Source organism: Trachypithecus francoisi, unplaced genomic scaffold, assembly GCF_009764315.1.
Source record: "Trachypithecus francoisi isolate TF-2019V2 unplaced genomic scaffold, Tfra_2.0 Lachesis_group4, whole genome shotgun sequence".
NCBI lineage: Eukaryota > Metazoa > Chordata > Mammalia > Primates > Cercopithecidae > Trachypithecus > Trachypithecus francoisi.
The window spans coordinates 65,125,736-65,152,857 of record NW_022681469.1 but is presented as its reverse complement, the minus strand read 5'-3'; the positions used below and the strand labels follow the sequence as shown (position 1 = coordinate 65,152,857).

General features: G+C 33.2%; 1 protein-coding gene across 2 annotated transcripts in view; it reads left to right on the top strand.

The window, feature by feature from the left end:
• SEMA3D (semaphorin 3D) overlaps window positions 1-27,122 on the top strand; it is a 208,927-nt gene that overhangs the window by 55,382 nt on the left and 126,423 nt on the right. For both annotated transcript variants that reach the window (XM_033193172.1, XM_033193173.1), the window contains one exon: window positions 15,387-15,577. In XM_033193172.1, coding sequence (XP_033049063.1) covers window positions 15,427-15,577 — 151 coding nt within the window. In that variant the 5' untranslated portion in view covers window positions 15,387-15,426. The remainder of the gene's footprint in view (window positions 1-15,386; window positions 15,578-27,122) is intronic.

Here is a 27,122-nt window from a genome sequence, read left to right as displayed (position 1 = left end):
ATATTTCAAATTAGAGATGGCATTATGAAAGCAAACATTTGAGGAAAACAAGTATGGAAAACAAGTTATCCATTTCCAGGATTGAAGTCTATGGGTCAAGTCCGGAATACCAATTGTAGCAACCCAGGCATTCAATCAGAGCAACTCAGTGCTACATTAGTCGCATGAAAATGGAGTAGAAAAATTAATCTTAGGTAAAAAAAGAACATGTACATTATTAAAGGTGTCATTAATATTGATGACAACTTTGATAAAGAGCAGATATTCCCTTGCCATATCCCTGTAGTGTCTGTGTTTTGTATGTGAGTATATATGAGATTTATATATATACACACACTCCTATGTATATACTATATATGTCTTATGTATCATATCCTGTATGTACCTGATGTATAGACTATATATGTCATATCGATATCATATATATATACCACATATATACACATCTTATATGACTTTTATACATATCATATATGCCATACGTAATACATGGTACTTCTCTATTTCATAAAAGTAAATTGCAATATCTGAATCAGAGTTTCTCATATCTGACTCTGCTGTACATTAGATTTAATAACATTGATCCCTAAAAAAAGTAAAATTGAATTAAGTCAAAAAGGTTAATCCCTTTTTAAAGAAAAAAGTCTATGTATGTTGTTAATCATTTAAAAATACTCATAGACACTTTGCTTTGCTAAAACTACGTACGTCATATTCCTGTTATATTGATGACATATCAACATACTAAATTTACATAAAAAAATCCCTGACCCTGAGTGGCTAATTGAATTCCCGAAAATAAGATGTCTTGTATGAGGCAAACCAGGACTACAGTCATATCTTTAGACCTTTAACTCAGAGCTTTTTCCACTAAAGCATAGTGGATCCTTATTCATGTTCCCTTTGCATTCTTTATCAAAGAGTAACTGGAAAATCTGACACTTATATAAAACATCAGAATTTAATAGTTCAAGTTAAATGATAATAAAAATCTGTGAATAGTAAAAAATAAAAATGTATTTTCCCAGTTCATACACATATTTTTAGCAAGACAAAGCATAATATGTCTTTCAATGCATAATGTTTTTACTTTTCTTTAATATTATAAATAAAAACACATTGTAGACAATTGTATAATTTGTTTTAAACTGAAATAATCTTGAAATACCATTTACATATTACAAAAATTTTTTTAAATATGTTACTCTACCCTTTTGCACTACATTGATTGGTCAATAGATAGATGATATAAGCTTGTTTTAAATAAATCAAATGCAGTATTTGGAAAATCAGAGTTCTGTGTATACTTAATGCTGATGCTTATCATAATCCCTGGAAGTTGGCAGTCTTTGTTGAATGATTAGGTAAAGTACACAAGTCACCTTTTTAAAGGAGAATTCTTAATTTTATGAGGATAAAGCAGTACAAGAGTTTAATGAAGCATTGTCTGAAAACTGATTTATTATAGTGACAAGGATAGAAAGATATCTTTTTCTCATTGTTTTATAATCAAGAATTCGTTATTCTTCATTGACATTCCAAAGGACGCACTCATGCACTATTACAATTGAACTCCACATTCTTTCTTACCCAAGATAGCAATAATCTCTACATCTCTACATTTTCCTCTGAGTAGCTTGCATATTTTACCACTTAGACATTGCTCTCTCATCCTCTTTTTAATCTGGGTGTGCATTTATTTAGGAAAAGGTCCGTGCTGTGAATTTTCTAGAAATGTGGGAATCGTATAGATAGGATAAATGCTTAATGGATACTTCTTGAATATGTCTTTAAATTCTACTTAATTTTATGGTTTGTCTTCTGGATACAACTCAACAATTCACAGGAAGAGAGGAAGAGAAGTAGAAACATGATAGTAAATAATACCAGTAAATATATCATTTTCATATGTGTGTGTGTGTATATATATACACACACACATACATATATATATAAAAATCATACCTAGTTGAGGGAATGGAACTATCTTAATCTATTATAAGAAATAATTGTCTCAAAAAAAAGAAATAGCTATCATAATAGCCATTGTTATTCTGCAAGTACTATTTAGGTACAGATTTTAATGTACATTATTTCAAATGCAAAAACATAGCAAAGTTGTCATTACCTGCCAAATTTCAAAGAAAATCTTATCCTCGAAATGGTAAAACTGGAATGCATAATCAAGCCTGTCTGACTCCAAAGTTCAAATGCTTACCATTATCTCACAGCCCTTCTCTACACACAGGGGTTTTCTAGGATATTCTCAAGTGATGTTAGAAAAAACTGTTGTTCTAAAAACTTGCAAAAAGATACCCAGAATTACAAAGAACGTCCCTGAATCGCTCAGATATTCCTCCCATTTTGGAGGGTATGAATCTTTATAACATCTATACCTCTTTCTAATTTAGTCCCTACATTCCCATATGTTCCTTGGACTCTTGGGGAGACACAAGGTTTTTGAGTTTTTCTGATATTACACATAAGGATGCTGTAAAGAGATTTGAAAAGCTTCTCCATCATATGTCAAAGAAGTGGGCTGGTGAAGGAAAGAGGAGATTGAGTTCTTCTTTCATTTATTTAATAAATAAACACTCATATCTTACTCCATATTAGGGACTGTGTTAAGCTTTGAGGATACAGTGGTAAATGTAATAGATGTCCTGAATTCATGTGGTACAAAAGAAGAAAAAGTACATGATTCGGTAGATGGAGATTATGTCTGGAAGGTACGAATGAAAATCTTGCAAGATTTAGGGAATGATCTACTAATGACTTGGAAATATATTTTAAACTGTGATTTTATTATGATATAACAACTCATGTTTTGAATACTCTAAAAAGTACAGAAGTTATAATTAAAACTAAATTTCTTGATATGCATAAACATTGTTGGTTATTATAATATCTAAATAAGCCTTCAAAAATAACTTTAGGTTGGCTTTCTGTCAAAACCATTTCTAAGCATTTATATCAGCTCCAAGACCTCCCTCATAGACTTTTTCTTCAAACATATTTAGTAATCTCTAGTAGAAAATTCTAAAAAAAAATTTTCATTCTCCCTTTTATTTTGTATAGTCTGACAATTTCCACATCCAGTAAAGCAATTAAGTATGTTCTTTTTATTAGGATTTCAGTTTGGCAGTGCATAGGGGCTCAATGAATTAGAAGTTCAGAGGAAAACAATGCATTATTAATACTGCAATAGGGATCTTATCTAATTGTGCATTGAAAAATATGTACACTGTGGAATGAGAGTTGAGAACTTTAATGCCAAATTATACAAACACATTTGTAACTATGATAGGAGAATATGGGAGTTTCCAGACTTCCTTTTAAGTTTCATATTTACTTACTATCTTTAGAAAATACTTGCTATCATAGTCCATGTAAAAATGGAAGACCATTAAGCTAACGTTTGTTAGAGCTAGTTATGTGCCAGAGAAGATAGTAAGTGCTTTTCATGCATTATTTCATTTTATTCTCACAACAATCATATTTGATAAGAACTGATAATCCTATTTTGTAGATGCAGAAACTGGACTTAGAGAAATTAAGTGAATTCTCTCAGAGGATAAAGTTGATAAGTAACAAAATAGAAATTACAACCAAACCATCTTATAGCCAGGACCTGAAATTTTAACCAGTAGGCTGAGCGATCCCTGGAAAATTCAAGAATTTTATCTCAGTTGCTATAACACTTGGTAAAAACAAATAAGTTTAATTATTGAGGATTTTGAGAGACTATCTGAGTTAAACTCTGTATTTAAAAATTCAGAATGTTGTGCTAGTTTTAGAACATTGTGCTAGCTTTCAAGTCAACTTCTGAGATCATGTAGTAAAAGGTATTATACTTTCTCCAAGAGGGAAAGATGTAAAAAATAAAAATGGAGAAATATCCATTGGCAGCTGTATGCTCAACTCAGGAATCCCCTGCTTATCCTGACTGAGGCACTTTCTAACATTCATATAAGTCCAGTTGTTAAGATGTAGCTGAGGCTATAAGGATGAGACTAAACACAGCTCAGAAACTGATATTACTATGTTGATAGAGAACTAGATAAGGAGGGTGATAAGGGTGGAGGGGAAATTAGATAGCACAAATATTCAACACATGACTTCAACAGAACAGTCATGCAAAAAGAAGAAAGAAAGCAAACATATCTACATAGGAAGACCAAAGAGGTTTTTTATAAATACGTGACTGCCTGATAAAGAAGCTGAAATTTCTGGCACTTTATTAGTCTCACTATCACAAGACAACACCCCAACTCATTCTATACGCATTGCGTATGCACTAGGTAACTGCAAGTTACTTTTTAAACACAAATATATTAGTCCAGGAACTGCTCCCTTATACACATTAAGAGAAGGTAAAAGAGATGAATTCAGCTTTAATGATAGAAGCTCTTTAATAAGATCCATATTATGCTTCTATATTGCATGTCCTGTACATCAAATAATGTTATTAAAATATAATAAATTCATGTGAAGGCATATATACAGATAATATAAAACTTGTATTAATTATAAGATGATATTTCTACATTTTATTATGTTATTTGGAATTATGTAATACATTGACATTAATTTTTAATTTTATTAATTTATATTTGAGGACAGTAAAGTTCATGCTAGAGAAACATTTCATCCTTATGCAAATATGTATTTCAATAACTATTTAATATGAAATAAATTTTTTGATGTGTTCTTTTAATAGTCCATCTTGGAACCACCAGAAATATTAAGATGTTCTAAGATGCATAGTAGCTCTTTGAATCTGTGGCAGAGACAACTTCAACTCTTGGTATGCTACAAATACAGTAATTTTGAAAACTGTTACAAATAATACTGGCATGTTTACATATGTGAAATGGTTTAAAATGTTATTAAAAGTATTTTTTATGTTTAACCTGGCAAAACCTAATTAAAGCTCAATATGATATCCAATTTTGCCATGTTTTAACTTAGGAAACATTGCTTCACTGTTTTATGCGTTACCATAGTCAATAACATAATTTTTGTTTTCCTGCTATATATGAAAGTTTTACTATGTTTGATATATAATCACAGGTTACTATAAATGAAATTTGATCAAAACTGTTTTATAAGCTGGTATGAATTTTGAAATATACTTGGTAAAAACATAACAATTTTAATGTAAGTAAAACTAGTTTCAAAACTTGATCATAAACAAAATATAGCTGTTTTTAAACATGATTACTTTTTCATGTAAAAATTATTTTAATCAGGCATATGTTCAAAAATGGTCAGCAACATATGTTCAAAAATATAAATTGGTGAGGTGCCTAAGTTACATCATAATTACGAAGAATAATTTTTTAAAGAAAGCTGAAAACAGATAACATTAATAAAAGTTCGTTAAAGATCTTTATACCTTTAAACCATACTATACGAGTTGTAAAACTAAAGACTAGGTGTGTAATGGAAACTAGAACACTGAATTAAGTCTCATAGATGCATTATTTTTTTTAAATTACAACCTGTTAAGATTCAATACAAAGAATATATTGAATTGCAGACATACATAATCGTTATACTTTGAATATACTGTTGAATGTACTATATCTTTGTATTTCACAGGATCCACAAGATTTTTAAAATTTGTTTTCCCCTTGAGAAGGTAGTATCCTTTCTGGAGAAGGCACTCAGGGAAGCATACTTCTTTTAATCTTTTTAATCCAAGTAAAAATCTTCAAGTCAAGTACTACACATATTCACCAATGTTTATTCTACTTTGATTTAAAAATTTTATATGAAGTTACTGTTGATCAGGTATTTAGTTATTTTCTCTTTCTTGATAAATTATATGATTTAATTTAAATGAGTAGCATTAGAGGTGCTCCAGATACAATTATGTTATATCCTTCATAATCAGATTCAAACCATCACTTTCATTCTCCCCTTTTAAAGTATAGAAACGAAATTTATTTGTTTGCTTGTTTATTTGTGTCTATGATCTCAAAGAATTAAAATTATTTTCTTCATATGTTTTCATACTCTTGGATGTTATATAGTATTTTCCTGAAAACTGCTTTACAGGCCTTATAAACTGTAATTGTACTTTCAGATAATCATGAGTTGTCTTTAAAACCATAATTTTCTCTTGTTCTTAAATCGAGTTTTAATAGAAAATTAAGACAAATTGATTATAATGATTTTTAAATGGCTAACACTGATAGATCATTTACTGTGTACTGGGCAGGGTGTGGCGCTTTACATTATGGTTTCTGAGTCGTTACAACGAAGGAATCAAATACCCTTGTTATCCACAATTTCAGGTGAGAAACATGAGACACAGTATGGTTAAGTAACTGGCCCATGGATAAACAGAAAGCGAGTGATAGACCGGGGCTTTTTGTCTGTGTGCTTAACCACAGTGCTACTATCCTTTTGACATGTCCCAGAAGAGTTATGGAAGATATAACCTGGGATATGTGGAAGTGTAGCTAAAAGAAGCTTTTACCTTGTATAACAAGGCAGTCATATAAGGTACAAATAATGGAACTTATGATATCAATTTATTTATAAAACTTATATATTTGTTTTAAGTTGTTTTTAACTTTCTCAATAGCAGAGTTAAACGAAACATAGGAATATTTACTGAGCCAGGGATTTGAGAACTTTTGAATTTCTGGTAGAAGCTGGTAGATTATTTATGACAAAATTCAGATTTCTCCTATGGATAAGATTTTCCAGACATCCAGCTCTTTTCTGGGCCAGGAGACCCCAACAATGAGCATGTGCAAACTTATTCTACAATGTTTACCTTATAATGACACAATTAGAAATACAAGTGGGTTGGAACAATTGCATTTGAAGCATGTTAAAACAAGATGAAACGCATGAACATATGTCATCATCATTAGAGATACAAACAATGATCACTAAATAACTATTACTGCTAAGAGTGCTGAACAATTCTTTTATTTGTTGAAAGAAAAGTTGCCTTTTTGATTGCATAGTCATCATCAGGTGTTGAATTTAAAATGTTAATTATTAATAGTTGATGAGTTGGGTCAAATACCATGAAATTCAAATTGGATATGAAGACTTGGTTCCTAAATTTCACCTGTGATGCTAAGTTCTTTTTACATGCTGCCTATTTGTGTTCCCAGACAGCATTATGTTTATGAAGTGAATTATTTAAGTTTTTTCTCCTATTTCCCTAGGGTGTTTATTTCCCTAAGGTGTTTCATTAAATAGTGAAGAAAGAAACAAATAGTGTTAATGTGTTTAGCACATCTTTTGTAAAAAAAGAAAAAAAAAAAGATAAAATAAGGCTATATAGGATTCATTTAACTCATTATAAATGTTTTGATCTCAACAGTACATGTGTTCCTGAAGAATATATGTGAGTATGAAACTCAAGGTCATAGTTTTCCTGCTATGTGCAGTTTTTTTAGATTAAAAGTTTGCTATTAAATATGGGCATTGCTGGTAGATTTGATGGCATTTCTTTATCTGTTTATATAAAAGGGTTAGGATTTTTATGAAGAATATGTATAATTGTCCTACAGCATACATCTCAAAAATGTAATTTAATTACTTCATAATTATTTACTGGTTTCCAATAGTTACAACCTTAAGATTCTAAAAGTAAGTATGTATAACCCCATGTTATAATTTAGTCTCAGTGTAGGAACTTATCGAAATGCTATTTTCTGTACATAAGTGGTTTGGTATAAGCAGGCTTATATAATTTTACATATTGGCAACTATAACCTCTGTATGTTGTTTTGATGATAAGATGAAATCCCCGTCTCACAGTCTGATAAGACATGTATTAAATAATAAAAAAAAAATTCAATTTTTCCTCCTTTGGCATAACCAATTTTTTCAATAATGTTTTTAATTGGAAAATTAAAATATACACATGAAGATTGTGGAAAACACGACTACCACACATGTCAATAAATGAAAAGAAATTCTGTTTTACACATTTGTCTGTCTTTCCTATCTAGGTGTTGTGCTCTTCTCTTCGTGCATCTCTGTATTGTTCTTACCTTAAAATAAGTGCTGCTAAAACAAACACCATGATAATATTTTAAAATATAATAAAGTAGGTGAGGCACAGTGGCTCACGCCTGTACTCCCAATACTTTGGGAGGTTGAAGCAGGATGATCACTTGAGGCCGGGAGTTCAAGAGCAGACCAACCTGGTCAAAATAGTGAGACCCTATTTCTAAAAAAAAAAAAAAGAAAAAACAGAAAATAGAATTAGCTGGGCATGATGGCACATGCCTATAATCCCAGCTCCTCAGGAAGCCAAGGCAGATGGATCACTTGAGCCCAGGAAGTCCAGGCTACCAGGAGCTGTGGTCATACCGCTGCACTCTAGCTTCAGTGACAGAGTGAGATCCTATCTATCTCTTAAAAAAAAAAAAAAAAAGGAAATATACATATATCATAAAAATACCTGTATTGCTTTGAAAAACAAGTTTCCAAGTGCAGAATTATTTATGCTGCCACAGAGACCATGGAGCCACTAACTTGGTTTGTAAAACAGAATATTCTGTACATTTTATTGTGAATAATCAATTTTTTAAAATTCGAATCCATTTATTCTTCACATAGGCAGAATATTTATAATATTAGATACATATTATAAATTCTGGGAAAATGTTAAATGAACATATAATTCAACAGCTAAATGAATAACTGAATGTGAATTTCAGAAAAGAATAAAGAAAAATTTTGGATATTTGCCAAAATATTGTTTAGTTTTGATAAAAATGACATTTCTAAAAAATAAAAGAGCTTGACTAAATCAGAAATAAGCATATCTCAATAATAAAAATATAGTTGGCCCAGTGCGGTGACTCATGCCTGTAATCCCAACACTTTGTTTGGGAGCCCGAGGCTGGTGGATCACGAGGTCAGGAGCTCGAGACCAGCCTGATCAACATGGTGAAACCCCATATCTGCTAAAAAATATAAAAAGTTTAGCCAGGAATGGTGGCACGTGCCTGTAATCCCAGCTACTTGGGAGGCTGAGGCAGAAGAATCGCTTGAACTGGGGATGTGGAACTTGCAGTGAGCAGAGATCGCTCCAGTGCACTCCAGTCTGGTTGACAGAGTAAGACTCTGCCATAAAATATAAAATAAAATAATATAAAATAAAATAAAATAAAATAGTTAATTCTTACTTCATTATTCCAAGAAAATATAATAATTTTGCCTTCATATTTTCAATAATTCCTACTCTGCTTTTTTCAAGTCTCTTCATTAAAAAAAGCAGAAATACCTAAGAGGCACATATCAGAATATTTGAGGTCGAAGCTTTTGAGTTTTAAAAAACAACCAATTTATGTTTCGAGTGCACACATTAAAATTTGACAAAATATTATATAATTCTCCAAAAGCATATTATAACATTATCTTGGTCATGAAAAGTTGCATGAGTTAAAATGCTCCCAAGAGTATAAGAATTTGAAAGGAAAATATTGAAACTTTGGACTGTTGATTAATCTGATTTGAAGAAAAGCCAACTCTAATGATGTTGTTAGTACTTTCTCTGACCCTTCAAATTGATAAATATCAATTGCTGCTTTGAACAGAAATTGATGTGAGATTTAGGATGAGGAAAATAAATATCAATAAAGTCATTCACAGTAGTATTTTATTAAATTTGTATAAACGTGTTAATAACTTCAACAGTTTAGACCTTGGAGGCACTTTATTTCTTTGGGACCTCTTTACAACTTAAACATTATTTTGTTGTTACTGTTATGGTTAGAAACAAAAGAAACCCACAATATTAAACCTAAGAGATTATACACATACATTCTAAAATCTCACAATTGTATTATTTTCTGTTGAATTCGTTAGAGGTGAGATCTTACAGAATTTTATTTGGCTCTTAGTACATGGCTATAACGCATGCAAACCCAAGTAAAATGTTAACAGCGTTGCTTTGTTGAACAGGGATTATAAAACAATAAACTCTCAGTGTATTTTAGAAATGCAAACATAGCGTTTAAACCACTAAAAAATAAAAATGTAGGTAGTTTAATTTATATTTACTGACAAATAGCTTAGCTCAGCTCTACAACTAATTTCTGATGATAATCATAATTTGTTTGGTGTGTGGAGAAATATCATTGGCCATCATAAAGAGGTTTGGAAGCAGATTAGCATTTAATCAAATATAAGACTCTTTGTGATCTCTGAGGAGTCAGATGGCCTTCCACACTCCTTTAGAATATATCAATTGATGGAGAATTCATGATATCTGAAGACAATGAAGTCCATTAATGGACAATTAGTCTTTCAACAAATACTTGCTATCTTACTAAAGTAGTAGGATATTTTATATGCCTATTAGAAAATACACAGAAGGAAACTTAGAAAGGATAGGATAAATTTAAGTGAAAGTTCTAGCATTCCAAGCTCTACTTCTGTGGACCTTTTCACATACCACTTGAATCCTACTTTGATATTATTGCACTTGATCAATGGAATGTATAACAGCCCCCTATAACATAAAGCTTCTCTTTGTTTGCCTATGTTACCTCTTTGGCTTTCAAGTGTTTTTCTATAATCCCTTTTTGTTGTGCTGTCCACAGCCATGCCATGAAGTAATGTTACCAATCATTGATCAGTCATGAGCACCCTACAGGAAAACCATCTAATCAAACAATAGCTCAAAATCGGAGCAGCAATTTGGCCAAAGTGAGTTAATACAGATATTGCTTTTAATATTGAGATAGGCCTATTTCCTTGTGCTTTCTGAACTGGGTAAAAAACATTCTCAAGTGACCTTATATGTACCACTAAGTTATAAAGAAGAAAGAGCTCTTTATAAAATTAAAAAATCAGGGGTTCTTTTCTTCCCTTCCCCAACCTACACACCTACACACACACACACACACACACACACACACACACACACTTGACAAGAGTCCTAAATCTAAGTGTTCTAGATTTTCAGGCATGAAGACTTATATATTTTAATTATTGTTCTGTGCATAGAAGCTATTTTTTCACACAAATAGTACCTGATCCTGGCTTAATGACTTTTGGAACAAATGCATATGAATAAATAAGACAAATCAATGAAGTTCACATATAAAATTTTGTATCTCTTGCTCCTGAAATAAATTTTTTGACAAGTTATCATCCATCTAATAAGTTCTGGACTCTTTGTGTTCCTTAGGGAAATGGCACAAGGTCTTCTTCAGTTTAGATTATGCATTCGGATCTCTGATTTAGTGGAACAGTGTGTAAAAGTCTCTCATAATCAGAACACTCCCTATTGGCTCCACATCTGAAGATCCCCAAGAGTGCCGTTTCTATCAGGGAGCATCTGGAATAGATTATATTCAGTTAATTGGCTCCAGATCAAGCTTGTTACAGACAGTAGCATGCAGTATAACCTATGCATTTCACTAAATCCACCCACTTTGGGTTAAATCACACCTACTTCTCTCCATAATTCATCCCAGATGCCCAACACACACACATGTGCACATAACACACACACACATACAGAGCAAAATATCAATAGAGTAGGGAGGGAGGAGGTTGTTGGCAATACGTTTAACCCATAAATTATCTCAATTAAAAGATTAACTATTGAATTTATAGGATTGTTGGGAAGAAAAACAAAGAATCAGGACCAGCAGATTGTAGGTCTTGACTGTTTTATAGTAGAAAAATATATAAAGGCTTTTATTTTAAGTTCCAGAAGTATCACCATTTTTGCTTTATTTTGTTCCTCCAAGTACAGGTTCAGCACATATAGGCACTTCTCAGAATGTCTTAGTAGTAAGGAAAGCAGGGCTTTGATTTTTAACTTATTTAACAATATTAATTAGTTGGGTTACAAGGAACAGTGTTACTACTGTTCATTGAAAACCAAAACATCAATCTTCTTAACTTACGACGTTAGAGGCACAGGGCATGTCTTAGCGATTAATGACTAGTTGGAGGAGTGGATATCTCAATGCATAGCCAAGGGCCATTAACCCCAACTAGTCATTAATTCCCAGGAAATGTCCTGCACTGAGGTCATTATTGCTAATAAAATGCACACATGGAAAATTCCCTCTTTTTTGCCTGTGTATATAAACATACATTCACATTACATGCATTGTTACATTCACATGTCCAGAAGCTCAAAAAAAAAAAAAAACAACTAAGTATAATGAGAAATTTAATATACTTAGTCTCTACATTCATTTATTCATTTTACTTTTCTTTTTTTTAGAGGGTATGGGTAGGAGGGAGAATACATGTTTGTATGCCAAGGCTGTGAGTCTGCTGCAATCAGATATCAGTGCTTTGCTAATAATGTGAATACAAGAAATAATGGAAGGAACAGGGTAATGGGATTGGAGAAGCACTGATGAATGTGGGTGGAACAGCACACTTGATCAATACCAAAAGGCAGTACGGAGTGATAATATGCATTGTTTTGAGTCGTAATATATTAGGTACCAGATCATGCATGAGCCAAATTTAAGAATTAGCCCAGGATTCTCTTTGGTGTGCTTCTGTTCTATGCCACTGAATTATGCCACATTCTCTTCCTTCTCATAGCCATATAACCAAGTCTATCGTGCAGCCTGCCTCACTGTTCAGGAGTCCTTAACGAGGTTTCACTGTTTTCTGGAACTGTCTCTGTTTGCTTTCCCAGTCTCTTTTCTCTGTCATCTATGAAAGTGTACTTGTCTTGTTTAAGCCTATATGATACTGCTTTGAGTTATTTTGCATAGCGTGTCACAAATGTCTCCATTTTAAATTTATGTTATGGTACTTTATTGTTTATAATCAACCATTCCCTTCAGAATAATAATCTTATCCATTTCCTCACCTTATAAATAGCGATTAGATATGTCAATGGCTGATAAGAATGTATATAAGTGAATATATGTTAGATATATTCAAATACCATCACAAGTTATATAAATATATATTTATTAACATATAAATATGTAAATATTTAAAACTCGTATTGAAATTTGTGTAAAAGCAGCAAGTTTTTAAGGAGAATCTATAAGTCAAAGAATACTGGTATTCTAACAAGTTAAAACTAACTTTTAAAACTAATAAGTTGTAAGAATGCATTGAGATTGAATGATTCAAAACTCATATATTGAAATCTAATCTGATACTTTTTTTTCTGAAGATCAGTTAAAGTGACTGTTTTGTGGCAATAGCATTAATGTGTTCCTACTGGACTGTAAATAATATAATTTTTAGGACTTTATTATATTTTTTAAAGGCTTTATTAGTGTTCTATATTAAAATTAGCATAATTGAAATATTTAAAACTAAAATTTTCATAAAGGGCTGCTGATGGTGTAGGTGTTTTTGGTCAGAGAGACATTCCTGTTGTCTCACATTTTATCTAATTAGGGGAAACGTCCAGGAAATGTCAATTAAATGTGAATAAAATATGCAACGATTGTTATTTAATACAATATGATTGAAAGACTATCTAAATCAACTTGATTATCTGCATATGGAGTAACCTTATAAAAGAAGAATTAAATGTTGACAGATTATATATGAAGAATAATTTAGTATTTCTTGTAGGTATCTTTGAATGTAATGAAAGTGATTGAAGAAGCAACTTATTAAGCACTCACTTTTAACATTTCATGAAGAAATTCAGCATAAAATTGAAGTCTATCCTTAATTATTTATCATGTATAAACGTAATATACATCAAAATGTGATTTTATTTTACTTCCAAAGACTTAACTGCTGAGATTTAAGGTAACTGAAAACTTGGTATTCAAAATCTGGGAGACATTTTAATACACTGAAGAGCTGATCTCACTTAAGGAAAATTCATCCCTTATTACGCCTTCTCTTAAAACTAAACCATATAGGCATCAAATATTTATTGTGAATGTTAACTAATTAGAACATTACTTAAAGTCTAATACTTTTTTATTATGATCAAAGCTATCACCATGCAATGTATCATCAAGGAAATTATGGGTTCTGTGGCCTATTTCCTAGTAAGATGGCAGTAAGTTAATTAACATAGAAGAGAAGTTGAAGACTCTAGCAGGAGCTGAAGATCACTAGTTTCTACCATGATGCAAAGCACCCGAAGACTTAGGTGTGGAGAAAGCAGACTCCAGCTAAAGTCCTGATCATGTGTTGATTTGATACATCTCTTACTTGCCGTGTACCCCTGGAAGAACTATTTCACTCTGTATCTCCATTTTGTTTCATTGGTGAAGTGAGATAAATAATTACCCACCCTTAATGGCTGTTTTTAAATTAAATCATTTAATCTATGTAAAGCACTTTTCAAAAAGTATTGGGTACATATAAATGCTCAATAAATATGATTTGTAATTTTTATTACCAGGCTTAGTTTGGAATACGTGTTTTGATTTACTCTACATCTTACAGAAAACAACGAAGTTAGCCTAGTTTATGGCAACCCAGTTAATAACCACCCCCTCCTTCTTATAAATGCTTATATTTTAGAATTTGTTTTTCTATTCATTACTTCCCTGTGTGGAATAATACAGGTTTCAGGTAAGATTGCATTGTTCCAGGCCTAACACCTATACTGGGGCCCTGACCTAATTAAATTAGTTTCTCACATTTAAGTGGAATTTTTAAATGTCTCTAAACGCAGAAACAAGAGAACTTGTCTCAAAATGACAGCTTTTGTCTGTTTTAGTTGGTGGACCTTTTTATTTGGGGATGATATGGGGCAAGTATGGACCTCTACCAGTGAAAGTAGTCTCATCTGATCAAGTAATTCAAGTTTTGAAAAAAGTTGGTTCTTGAGATATTTGCTTAAACAAAACACAGAAACAACTTTAGTCAAGGAAAAAACAGTAAATATCAAAATAGTTTAAATTCTAGTGGTGCTTTTATTTCTACATCTGGACGAAGCCAGTCCTTAATTTTATTCCCTAGTTCTGATTCGTTTCTGTAAGAGTAAAATAAGAGCTATGGGGAAATTATTTTTAAAAATCTATATACATTCAATAAATTATAATTTAGTAAATTGAGGAAAACCTGCCAACTGCTATCTTAATAGTTTTTTGTTTGTTTGTTTGTTTGTTTGTTTTGATACTTTAAGTTCTGGGATACATGTGCAAAACATGCAGGTTTCTTACATAGGTATACACGTGCCATGGTGGTTTGCTGCAACCATTAACCTGTCATCTACATTAGGTATTTCCCCTAATGCTCTCCCTCTCCCAGCCCCCAGCCCCCAACAGGCCTGGTGTGTGATGTTCGCTTCCCTGTGTCCATGTGTTCTCATTGTTCAACTCCCACTTCTGAGTGAGATGATGTGGTGTTTGGTTTTCTGTTCCTGTGTCAGTTTGCTGATACCTTAATAGTTTTTTCTTTTTTTTTTTTTTTTTTTTACTCTTTCTTAGATTAAATTAACACCGTTGGAAAGAGAACATTGTTTTCATCATGAATGCTAATAAAGATGAGAGACTTAAGGCGAGAAGCCAAGATTTTCACCTTTTTCCTGCTTTGATAATGCTAAGTATGGCCATGTTGTTTCTTCCAGTCATTGGTACTTCAAAACAAAATATTCCAAGACTCAAGCTAACCTACAAAGGTAAATATATACAATATTTTCTAAATTGTTTATTAAGATTTTTAAATGTCTTTTTTGATTGCTATATTTTTTCTTTTTAGAAAAGCTTATTGGCTTCTGTGAAATGTTTATTATGTTGGCATCAATTCATAAAATAGAATTATAGAACACGAAGCCCAATCACTCATTTTTATGAGGAAAAATATGCTAAAGCTATTCAAGTACCCTTTTCAGCCCAGTATTTATAATAATCAGTTTGATCTGCAAGTGGTAAACGGTTTGGTGTTAAAACAAATCAATCCTTAAAAATAGAAAAATGTTAACTAATTTCACATAAGTCTTGCTAGTTTATTCCTAGTTAGAGGGGATTTTTTTAAAAAACACAGTAAGATATCTTCAAAAAGAATTTAAGACAGCAGGATAGCTTCAAGTTCTCAACTACATATGTATTTGGTAATAGAAAAAGACAATGTGAAAGGTTTAAAATACAAAAAAGATGAAACAACTTGGCTAAGAAATGAAATCTGCTAAGCTAGTTTTTAAGTGTTTGATATAACAGCAAAGTTTATGTGAATTACGGTTGGTCATCTTTGTGTGTGTCTGTGTCCAGTTTCATGCCCAAATAGTTTTTACTTTGGTTTTCCTTTTTGATGTACTCTGGGGTTCATTAATACCTCAATAAATAAAACGGATGTAGGGAGAATAAAACTTCTTTATTCTCAATAAGATAGGCAAAAATGATGCTGGCAATTTGATATCCTCTGATCTCTTTAAGATGACATTTTATAGACAAACAAAATATTAATAAAAGCATATTGGATGGTAAATCTAAGAGTAAGTTGAATTAGCACATTATATCCATTACAAATCTTATATGTTGGTATTTGTACAGAATATATGTCATGTATTAAAGAGTTAAACAATTTATATCTTTTTGAATTCTTATGTTTTTATATGTATCAAACTCATTTGAATTGGAAGTCTATTTTTTGGTAATCTAGGATGTTTTTATCTGGAAACATTGATCACATTATGAAATATAGTTTATTGATGTCTTATTTAATCAATAATTAAAACCTTTTTTTTTTTTTTTTTGAGATGATGTCTTATTCTGTTGCCCAGGCTGGAAGGCAGGGCATGATCTCGGCTCACTGCAACCTCCGCCTTCCGGATTCAAGCGACTCTCTCACCTCAGCCTCCCGAGTAGCTGGGATTACAGGTGCCCACCATCATGCTTGATTAATTTTTGTATTTTTAATAGAGATGGGGTTTCACCATGTTGGCCAGGCTGGTCTTGAACTCCTGACCTCAAGTGATCCGCCCACCTCGGCCTCCCAAAGTGCTAGGATTACAGGTGTGAGCCATCTCGCCCGGCCATAATCAATAACTAAAACCTGTATTTGATTGTCTTCCATTTCTTAATCATAGATATATTCAATTTTCTGTCATTCCCCTAAAATTATCTTAGTTTCAAGTGAACATTAACAGTTATGGTAAGATTTAGGCCATAAAAAACAAAGTCAAGGCTTTAACCATGCCAGTATAAATAGTACTGAATTATGCCTTCTTCCATAAACAACTATTCATCTAGATAAACTATATGAAGCAACTATTTTTAGACATTGAGCAATAGGCAGCAAAGTTGAAAGAAAGAAACTACCAGTGGTACATGCCTATAATCCTAGCTATTCAAGAGGCTGAAACGAGAAGATTGCTTGAGCCCAGGGGTTTGACTGCAGTGAGCTAGGATTGCATCACTGTATGCGAGACTCTGTCTCTAAAAAAGAAAAAAAAAAAAAAAAAACACTTAATGGCGCAATTCGGAAAGGGTTTGGGGCAAACGGGGAATTTGTGCGCTGAGCCGAGATACTGAGCTGAAATATTGAAGGTCAAGGAGTGCCGAATGATATAGCAGTTCTGCCCACCCAGAATTTTAAAACTTTACCAAAACTTGGGCCACTCAGTTGACATACTGCAAGGGTCATTTTATTTTTTAATTTTTATTTTAAGTTCAAGGGTGCATGCACAGGTTTGTTACATAGGCAAGTTGTGTCATGGAGATTTGTTGTGCAGATTGTTTCATCAAACAAGTATCAAACCTTGTACCCATTAGTCATTTTTCCCGATCCTCTCCCTCCTTCCTACCTCCATGCTCTGATAGTCCCCAGGGTATGTTATTCCCCTCTATGTGTCCACATGTTGTCACTGGTTAGTTCACACTTATAAGTGAGAACATGTGGTATTTTTTATTTTTCCTCCATTAGTTGGCTAAGGATAATGGCCTCCAACTCTATCCATGTCCCTTTCAAGAACATGGTCTCATCCTTTTTTGATGGCTGCATAGTATTCCAGGGTATATACGTGCAACATTTTCTTTATTTAGTCTATCAGTGATGGACATTTAGGTTGATTCCATGTCTTTGCTAATGTGAATAGTGCTGCAAGGAACATACAAATGCATGTGTCTTTATAATAGAAAGATGTATATTTTGGGAGTATATACCCAGTAATGGGATTGCAGGTTCTAAAGGTATTTACGTCTTTAGATCTTCGAGAAGTTGCCACACTGTCTTCCACAATGGTTGAACTAATTTACACTCCCACCAACAGTGTATAAGCATTCAGTTTTCTCCACAACCTTGCCAGCATGTGTTATTTTTGTCTTTTTATATAATAGCCATTCTGACTGACTAGTGTGAGATGGTATCTTGTTGTGGTTTTGATTTGTATTTCTATAATGATCAGTGGTGTTGAGGTTTTTTTTTTTTTTCCACATGATTGTTGCCTGCATGTATGTGTTCTCTTGAAAAGCATCTGTTCGTGTCCTTTGCCCACTTTTTAATGATGTCGTTTATTTGAAACTATAAAAACCCTGAAAGACAACCTAAGCAATACCATTCAGCACATAGGCATAGGCAAAGAATTCATGATGAAGATGCCAAAAGCAATAGCAACAAAAGCAAAAATTGACAAATGGGATCTCATTAAACTAAAGAGCATCTGAACAGCAAAATAAACTATCAACAGTTGACAGTGAGTAAGCAGGATTGAGTCAACAGATAACCTACAGAATCAGAGAAAACTGTTACATACTATGCATCTGACAAAGATCTAATATAAAGCATCTATGAGGAACTTAAACAAATTTACAAGGGTCACATTATAAGAGCTCAGCTATTCTATTCCTACTGTAAGGGATACTTTAGTCCTACCTTAAAAAACATGACAATAAGTCTCAAAAGGATTGAACTGATCTTCCAGTAAACTCAATATCTGCCAGAAAAAAAAAAAAAACTCAACAATTTTTAAAATAAGAAAACCCAAATCAACCATACTCTCAACAATTTAATATTCATAATGTCCAGATACAGTAAGAAAATTACTAGACCTACAAAGAAACAGGAAAATTTAATGATAACAAGGGAAACATGCAGTTAATGGAAGGTAAATTGAAGTGATGCAGATGTTCACATTAGCAAAGATTTTAAAATAGCTATTATGAATATGTTCAAGAATTTAAAAGAAAATGCTATCAAAAGGAATAAGCAGATATGGAATCTCAACAGAGAAGTGAAATGTATTAACAAAACTAAATGAAAACTCTAGTAATGAAAATTGTATCTGAAATTAAAAACTTACTGCATGAATTAAAGATTGGAGATAGAAGAACAACATCTGTCAGTAAACCAGAAGATCCCAGAGAGATAGGGATCATCCAATATAAAGAACCCTTGAGTTTTTTACATGTCAATTTATAACATATTCCATTAAACCAAAGCCATATCTAGAAAGTTCTTTTGTATTCCTTATGTTCTTTGTTTGACTATAATGGGATATCTTTAAATTCTTTGATGCTCTATTGTTTAAATAAATAAATACATATATATATCTTTACATCTGTATCTATCTATAAATATAGATATCTTCATATCTATATTTATATCTATCTCTATATATAGTATCTATATGTATCTCTATATATAGTATCTATCTCTCTATAAAGATACTATATTTAGAGAGAGAGAGATAGATACTCTTGCTCTGTCTCCTATATATAGAGAGAGATAGACAGATAGATACTCTTGCTCTGTCTCCTATATATAGAGAGAGATAGACAGATAGATACTCTTGCTCTGTCTCCTATATATAGAGAGAGATAGACAGATAGATACTCTTGCTCTGTCTCCCACGCTGGAGTACAGTGGTAAGATCTTGGCTCACTGCAGCCTTGACCTCCTAAGCTCAAGTAATCCTCCCACCTCAGCCTCTGGACTACAAGCATGAGCCATAATGCATGGCTAATTTTTGTATTTTTTGTAGAGCCAGAGTTTCACCATGTTGCCCAGGCTTGTCTCCTGGGCTCAAGCAATCCGCCTGCTTCAGCCTCCCAAAATGCTGGGGTCATAGGAGTGAACCACCTTACCTGGCCAAAAGATAACCTTTAAAGCCACAGGTTTCATGTTTTATTATGTCAGTGCCCATTTCTAAAACCAAAATGTAATTTGGATAACTATTGCTGTATAACAAGCCATCATAAAACTCATTCCCTTAATAAAACAACAATTACTATATCCCTCAGTTTCTCTGGATCAAGAATTTGGAAAGGCTTAGCTGGGTGGTTCTGGTTTGTACTCTTTAATGGAATTGTAATCAGACAACGGCTAGAGTTATAACAGTAAGGGTCTGGCTGGCATCTCTTCCTTGATGTATCCTCAGGTTCCTCCGAGGGAGTCTTTTCACTTGGGTAGTTTGGGCTTGCTCAGGGCCTCAAGTGCATACATTTAAACAAACAAAGAGGAAGTTTCATTGCCTTTTTATACCTAGCTTCAGAAGTTACATGGCATTGGTTCCAGAGTATTCTATTGGTTGAAACATGAGAAAGCTTCACTCAATTTTAAAAGGAGAGCACAAAGTCTGTACTTCTCAATCATAGTAGTGTCAAAGTCACATATGTAAGGAGCTGTGGCATGGGAGGTATTGTTGATACATATATATATGTATATATACACATATATACATATATAAATTCTTATATATATATCTGAAACAAATTGATAATAATAAACAAGTTTATATAGGGTAAAGTACTTATTCAGACACTTCACAAACATATACATAGCCAATAAACACTTAAAAATGCTGGCTCTCATGAGTCATTGGGTAAATACAAATTAATATTACAATGAAATACTCTTATATATCTGTTGGAATAGCTAAAAACATGAAACACTGATTATATCAAATATTTGTGAATCTGTGGAACAATTTGAGCTTGCAAACATTGCTAATGGAAGAGTTAAGTTGGAAATTGTTTTGGCAATTTCTTATACTATTATACATGCACTTACCATTCATTTGAAGTTCTAGAACAGGCAAAACTAATCAATGGTTTAAAAATATGATAACAGTTGCCCTTGTTGTTGGGGGACAGAGAGGATTGACTGAGAGGAGCATGAGAGGAAATTTTCTGGGAGTATAGATGTGTTTTCTGTCTTGATAGGGATGTTGAATGCCTAAGTGTACAGATTTATCACAACTCATTAAATTGCACATGTAAAGTCTGTCCATTTGCCTATATATAATATTGCCTTAAAAAAAAAAGAATAGGAAACAAATATTAAAATCCAAGGAATAAAGAAAGGATATGGAAAGTTTGAACTAAAGGAATTGTTCATAAAAGGGGAAACATAAAAAGGGAAACTCTGGTTTCTTTAATACAGTGAATATCGCAAAAGCACTGCACTGACAAACATGAGTAAAGCAAACATCACGCTTGCAAATATATTTTAATAATTGATAATATTCACTAAAGAGTCATAATGAGCAAAACATTGGCATAAGGACTGTGTGTGAATTATCTCATTACCTCGCTGTGAGAAGCGTATTATCATCCCTATGTATGAGGATACCAAGGTACTGAGAGATTGAGCAATTTGCCAGGGTCACAAATTTAATTCATGGCTCAACTCCTGGGTCAACCCCAGGCTACTTAGAGCTAGGATTCTAGCCAAGTCTCTCTCACTGTAGACATAAGTATTTCCTTCCTGAGGCACTTACCTGTCATAGTGAATAAATTTACAGAAGCATCATGCTGATATTTGACTAAAACTGATTATGTGATTTTCCATTGTCAACATTAAATGATGTTGAAGAAGATTACATGTACTCTTTAAGATCACTGGGTAGCCAAAAAGATTATTTGATTTTTGTGGGATTTTATGCCATTTGCTAAACTTATTTTTTAAAAGTTGATTGTGATAAATTGTCTTCGTAATCAAAATTTCATAGAAAAGTGAGTCTTAATATTAAATCAAATTGTCATCTGAAAATAACAGCTTGCATTAATATATGTTTTTGGCCTTAGAGCCAACTCTATAAGGATTAAAAATCTTGTTTTATTTATCTTTCTCTAAATTTTCATTCCTCTCAGCACCTTATTCTTATATATAAGGATAATTGATATGTTTTTCTTGGAATAAATGCAAAAAGCTCTACTCTTTTGATGCTTCTTATATTCAGTATTTGTTTCAACTTTATAATTTTTTCAGATGTTTTAGGTTGTCTACATGTCAAAGGCTGGTAATCAGAAGCAGAGACTGAATGCAGGATAGAAATCCTAGATATCTTCCAACACACCCTCAGCACACACCCATACTTCCCTACCAGCTCCCCAGGGCTACTGTTAGTGAGTCATTTCTCGATTGTATGCTAATAATAGAGTAGTCACCTTTGTTAAGAGAACTACTGATAATCCTTTGCTGCTCACAGCACACCATTTTAAGGAATGCTGAACCATTTTAATGAATGCAGAGTATTCATTTTGAATATCACAATTGTTCAGCACTGTGAAGTGTATATTTCCCCTTCACTTCCAAAAATTTCAAGTTTTCCTATCCACCTCTATAAAATCAAGCACTTTAGAAGAAAGTAGCTCAAATCCTGACATACCACCTTTTAAAAGCTGTCTTTTCCTGGATTTTAAAAAGCTGTGACACAAAAATTACCATTAATTTTGTGTTCTGATGGGGCAAACTGCTTACATACCACATTCCTGCTTCTGAGGTAAGAATCACAACATTTCCTTGACATTTTCATTTTTTCTCTCATGACAACTTATTGACTTGAGATCAGCTGGGACTATCCTTTGCTTAGACAGTATTGAGAGTCTGAAAGGTTATTCTTGGTCACTAATACACTGGTAGAACGTGAGGTTAAAAATAGCCAAAATAAAAAAAATACTAATTTTAGTTTTAAAAATAATTAATTTTTATGGACATAAAATTAGCTTTGTTTTCTTTGCTTTCCGTAATTCATATCTTCTCAGTGTAAACCAAAGATGCAGGAAGTATCTATAGTAGTAGAGTTCGCTACTTGGACGAGCTGCAAGGTAATATTAAGGGATTTCTTTTCTTTCTTTTCTTTTTTTTTTTTTTTTTTGAGATGGAATCTCACTCTTTCGCCAAGCTGGAGTGCAGTGGCCCGATCTCGGCTCACTGCAGCCTCTGCCTCCCGGGTTCAAGCGATTCTCCTGCCTCAGCCTCCTGAGTAGCTGGGACTACAGGCACATGCCACCAAGCCCAGTTAATTTTTGTATTTTTAGTAGAGATGAGGTTTTACCATGTTGGCCAGGATGGTCTCATTCTCTTGACCTCGTGATCTACCCACCTTGGCCTCCCAAAGTACTGGGACTGCAGGTGTGAACCAACACGCCCGACCTATTGCGGGATTTCTTAAAGTATTTCTTAAACAACAAGAGAGTTGTAGCAACCATTTTATCCAAAGAATGCTCTTTAATAAAGGCTTAACTGAGAACCTCTGAATCCACAGGGGCTTGGTAGTTTGGTTCCATTGTTGTGCAAAGAAATTTCCCTTTCGTCTATGTTGTGAATTCTTGCATACTTATGACTACTAAACTTTTTTCTTGAATAATAAGTAAGGAATCACGGAGGTCAGAATGTTCTATATTTCCAGGTTTTGTATTATATGATTATTACTATATATATTGTCTTACAAATTGGGCTTCTCATAGTGACTTCTACAGTTTATGCCTCAATTGTAAAAATAATATTTGAGAGACGATCTTCTCAAATTGCACAATAATATAAATATTTTCTATCTCACCATCATCACTATAGACTTTGAATGTGTTGGAGATATTTACACTAAGGAATCACTGGTGTCTGTAACGTTATTTGTTTGGAAAACTCCAGAAGATTAGATAGGTTTAAGTCTTCAGCAAGAAAAGTAACTCATTTAATATTTACCATATATTCATCCATTCTACAAATACGTAATATGGAATCACTATTTACTAGGCATTGTTTTAGATAAAAATCACTGTCTCATTGGAGCTTATTTTTCACTTAGGGAGACAAACAGTGAACAAGCAAACAAGCAGGTGAATATCATTTCAGATAGTGCTAAGTGCTATCAAGACTATAAAGCCAGAGAATGACTGGGCCCAGGTACCCTATTCAGATTTTATCATGTATAAGTCTCACAATACTGTTTTTATACCCATTGTTTTCATACCTACTTTATAGATAAGATACGTGAGGCTTAGAACCTGAGTCTCTTGCCCGGAAGCAAAAAGCTATTAAATAGCCCGACCAAGCTGTGTGCTTACATTTATCTAGTTCAAGGTGCATGTTATTGTCAACTCACCATGCCCTTGAGGAAAACATTACATTTTCAAGAGGATAAATATTAAGATATAAAAAATAACAAGGTTTTACCATTATTTCTTTAGCATCAAGCTATTTTCAATAAATTCTGATAGTAGTAATTATGTTGTACACCTCCAACATTTATTAGATGTATATTCATTGACAAGAAAAACTTCAAAATTCCCTTTTGAATTTTTATCTGCCTATCTTATAACTAGGGATTACTGTATCTTCTAGAATTGTTCTTTGTTTTATCAGAATTTTCTAAAAAATGAATAAGTAAGGCTATATATTTTTCTGTAATTTACAAATTATTTAGCTGTGAAATTTAGCATGTGTGTCAAGTAGAGATGTCATTTAACTAATCTAATTTGTTTGATTTGTATTGATAAATCTAATAATATGTGTTTTATCTGGATTCAGTATGATATAGCAGTGAATTATTTACCAAGATAGAAAGTGACCAGCACTGTGGAGAAAAATGAATCAAGACAGGGAGCTCAGTAGTGGTGGGAGTGCAGTCATCAAATACTGTAGTCAGGAAAGCACTTCCTGAGAGAATATTTTCACAGATGCTTAAGCTAGTCATGCAGATATCAGGAATATTTTTGCAGAAAGAACATCAAGTGCAAAGGCCCTGGAGTGAAAGTGTGTCTGGCATGTGTAAGGATCCTAAAGAAGATGGTATGGCTAAACAAATAGTGGGATGGAAGAAAGAAGAAAATTGACTAAATAGAGAGTTAACAGGAGGGAGGAGGGATTAGATCTTCTACTGCTGGCATTTAGTCTGAGTATTACGGGAATCCACTGAAGAATTCTGAACACAGTCTGACATGATCTGACTCTCAGAATAATAGAATCATTATAATTTGCATGTTGAGAATACACAGAAAGAAAGAGATCAAGAAATAGGGAGCCAAATTTGAGGCTATTGTAATAATTCATGTGAGAATTAATGGCCTGTGGCACAAAGTGATAGGAGTGGATACACATAGATAGAGCCAACAAGATTTGCTGATGAGCTGAATATAAAGTGAGAGAGAAGTCAAAGATGACTCCATGGCTTTTGTGGTTTTGTTTTGTTTTGATGTGGTCTACAGGTGGAGGTACCATTAATTAAAGTGGGAAATACTGTGGAAGAAGTAGTTTTGTGGAGAAGATCAAGTGGACATATTTTGTTTGAGAAGGCTATTAGACACCTAAGTGAGATGCCAAGAAGGCATTTGAGTACATTTATAACCCTGCAGTTCACGAAGATGTCAATTGGAGATACGAATTTGACCATTTAACATATAGAAATTTTTAAATCTACAAGACTGTGAAATAATTAAGGGATGAAGCAGAATTCAAAAGATTGGCTTCTGGTGTACTATCAAGTCAGGAGATGGGATAAAGGAAGAATTAACTGCAAGGTGAACTGAAGAGGAATGCCCAGGTATATAGGAGAAAAATTAGGAGTTATAATACAGAAGGCATTAAATGAAAAAAGTAAAAGGAAAGAGATAATCAGTGGTGTCAAAGTCAGCTAATACGTCTAGAGAGATGACAACTAAAAGGTAACATTAAATTTAACAGAGCTCACTGTTGACTTTGATAAAAGCAGTGTATGAGTGTGCCAGCCAAAGCCCGATTAGGATGGATAATCTTGAGAGCATGGGACTGGAGACACTGATTATAGATAATTCTCTTAAGGAAATTTTTGATAATTGTGACATAGGCATTAGCTGGAGGAGCAAAGAGATCAAGAGACTTATTTTAATGCAAGAAATAACATATTTGTATTTTAATTGAAGTAATCTAGAATAATAATTGATGATACAGGAGACATGCCAGATCATCTACACCTTACTGAAGAAAGTATTGATGAGATTATTTTCCCTAAACAGGGTACATTTAGAACATGTATTAATAAAAGTGGCCTATTTTGCATAATAAAGTTCATTATCAGTTGCAACTATTGTCTAGAAAGGAAGCTAGGTTAAACATAAACAAATTTTCAAGGAGGAATGCTTTTTTTTTTTTTTTTTTTGAGACGGAGTCTGGCTCTGTTACCCGGGCTGGAGTGCAGTGGCCGGATCTCAGCTCACTGTAAGCTCCGCCTCCTGGGTTCCCGCCATTCTCTTGCCTCAGCCTCCGGAGTAGCTGGGACTACAGGCGCCCGCCACCTCGCCCGGCTAGTTTTTTGTATTTTTTTAGTAGAGACGGGGTTTCACCGTGTTAGCCAGGATGGTTTCGATCTCCTGACCTCGTGATCCGCCCGTCTCGGCCTCCCAAAGTGCTGGGATTACAGGCTTGAGCCACCGCGCCCGGCCGGAGGAATGCTTAAGTATGATATAATGATACAGACTGTAGGCACTATATATGTTTAGGAGATTAATATGTAAAGATTTGGAAACAAAAATACAGACAGATTAAATAATAACGCTAGGGTCACATAAGTAGATAATTTTTAAAAAACTGATGTTCAGATCTAAGTCCACTGTTTTTTAGTAAAATAGTGTTTGTATTATTAATACAACTTACCTGTATACAATCCCTTTATACGATAATAATTGAAATCCATTTAACATTGTATATGGAACATTGTTCTAAACATTACTGGTCTATGGAGCTTTACAGAGTGGTAGAGTGACACAATAATATAAGGTAATATATGATGCAGTATTGCCATGCAAACGTACAAGAAGCCTTCCTGGAATTAAGAAGATAGATAAAAATCACTAAGGGCTACAGTGATCATCTATGTACTCCTAGCAGGGTAAAAGAGAGCTCAGCCTTGAGGCACTTGGGTGGTGTCTTTGTTTTTGCATAAATGTGGAAATAACTTTAAAAAGGGCATAGTTTGTCTAAAGGCAATTTTTATTGTGATAAAATCCAGTCAGCTATCTTTTGGTGGAAAA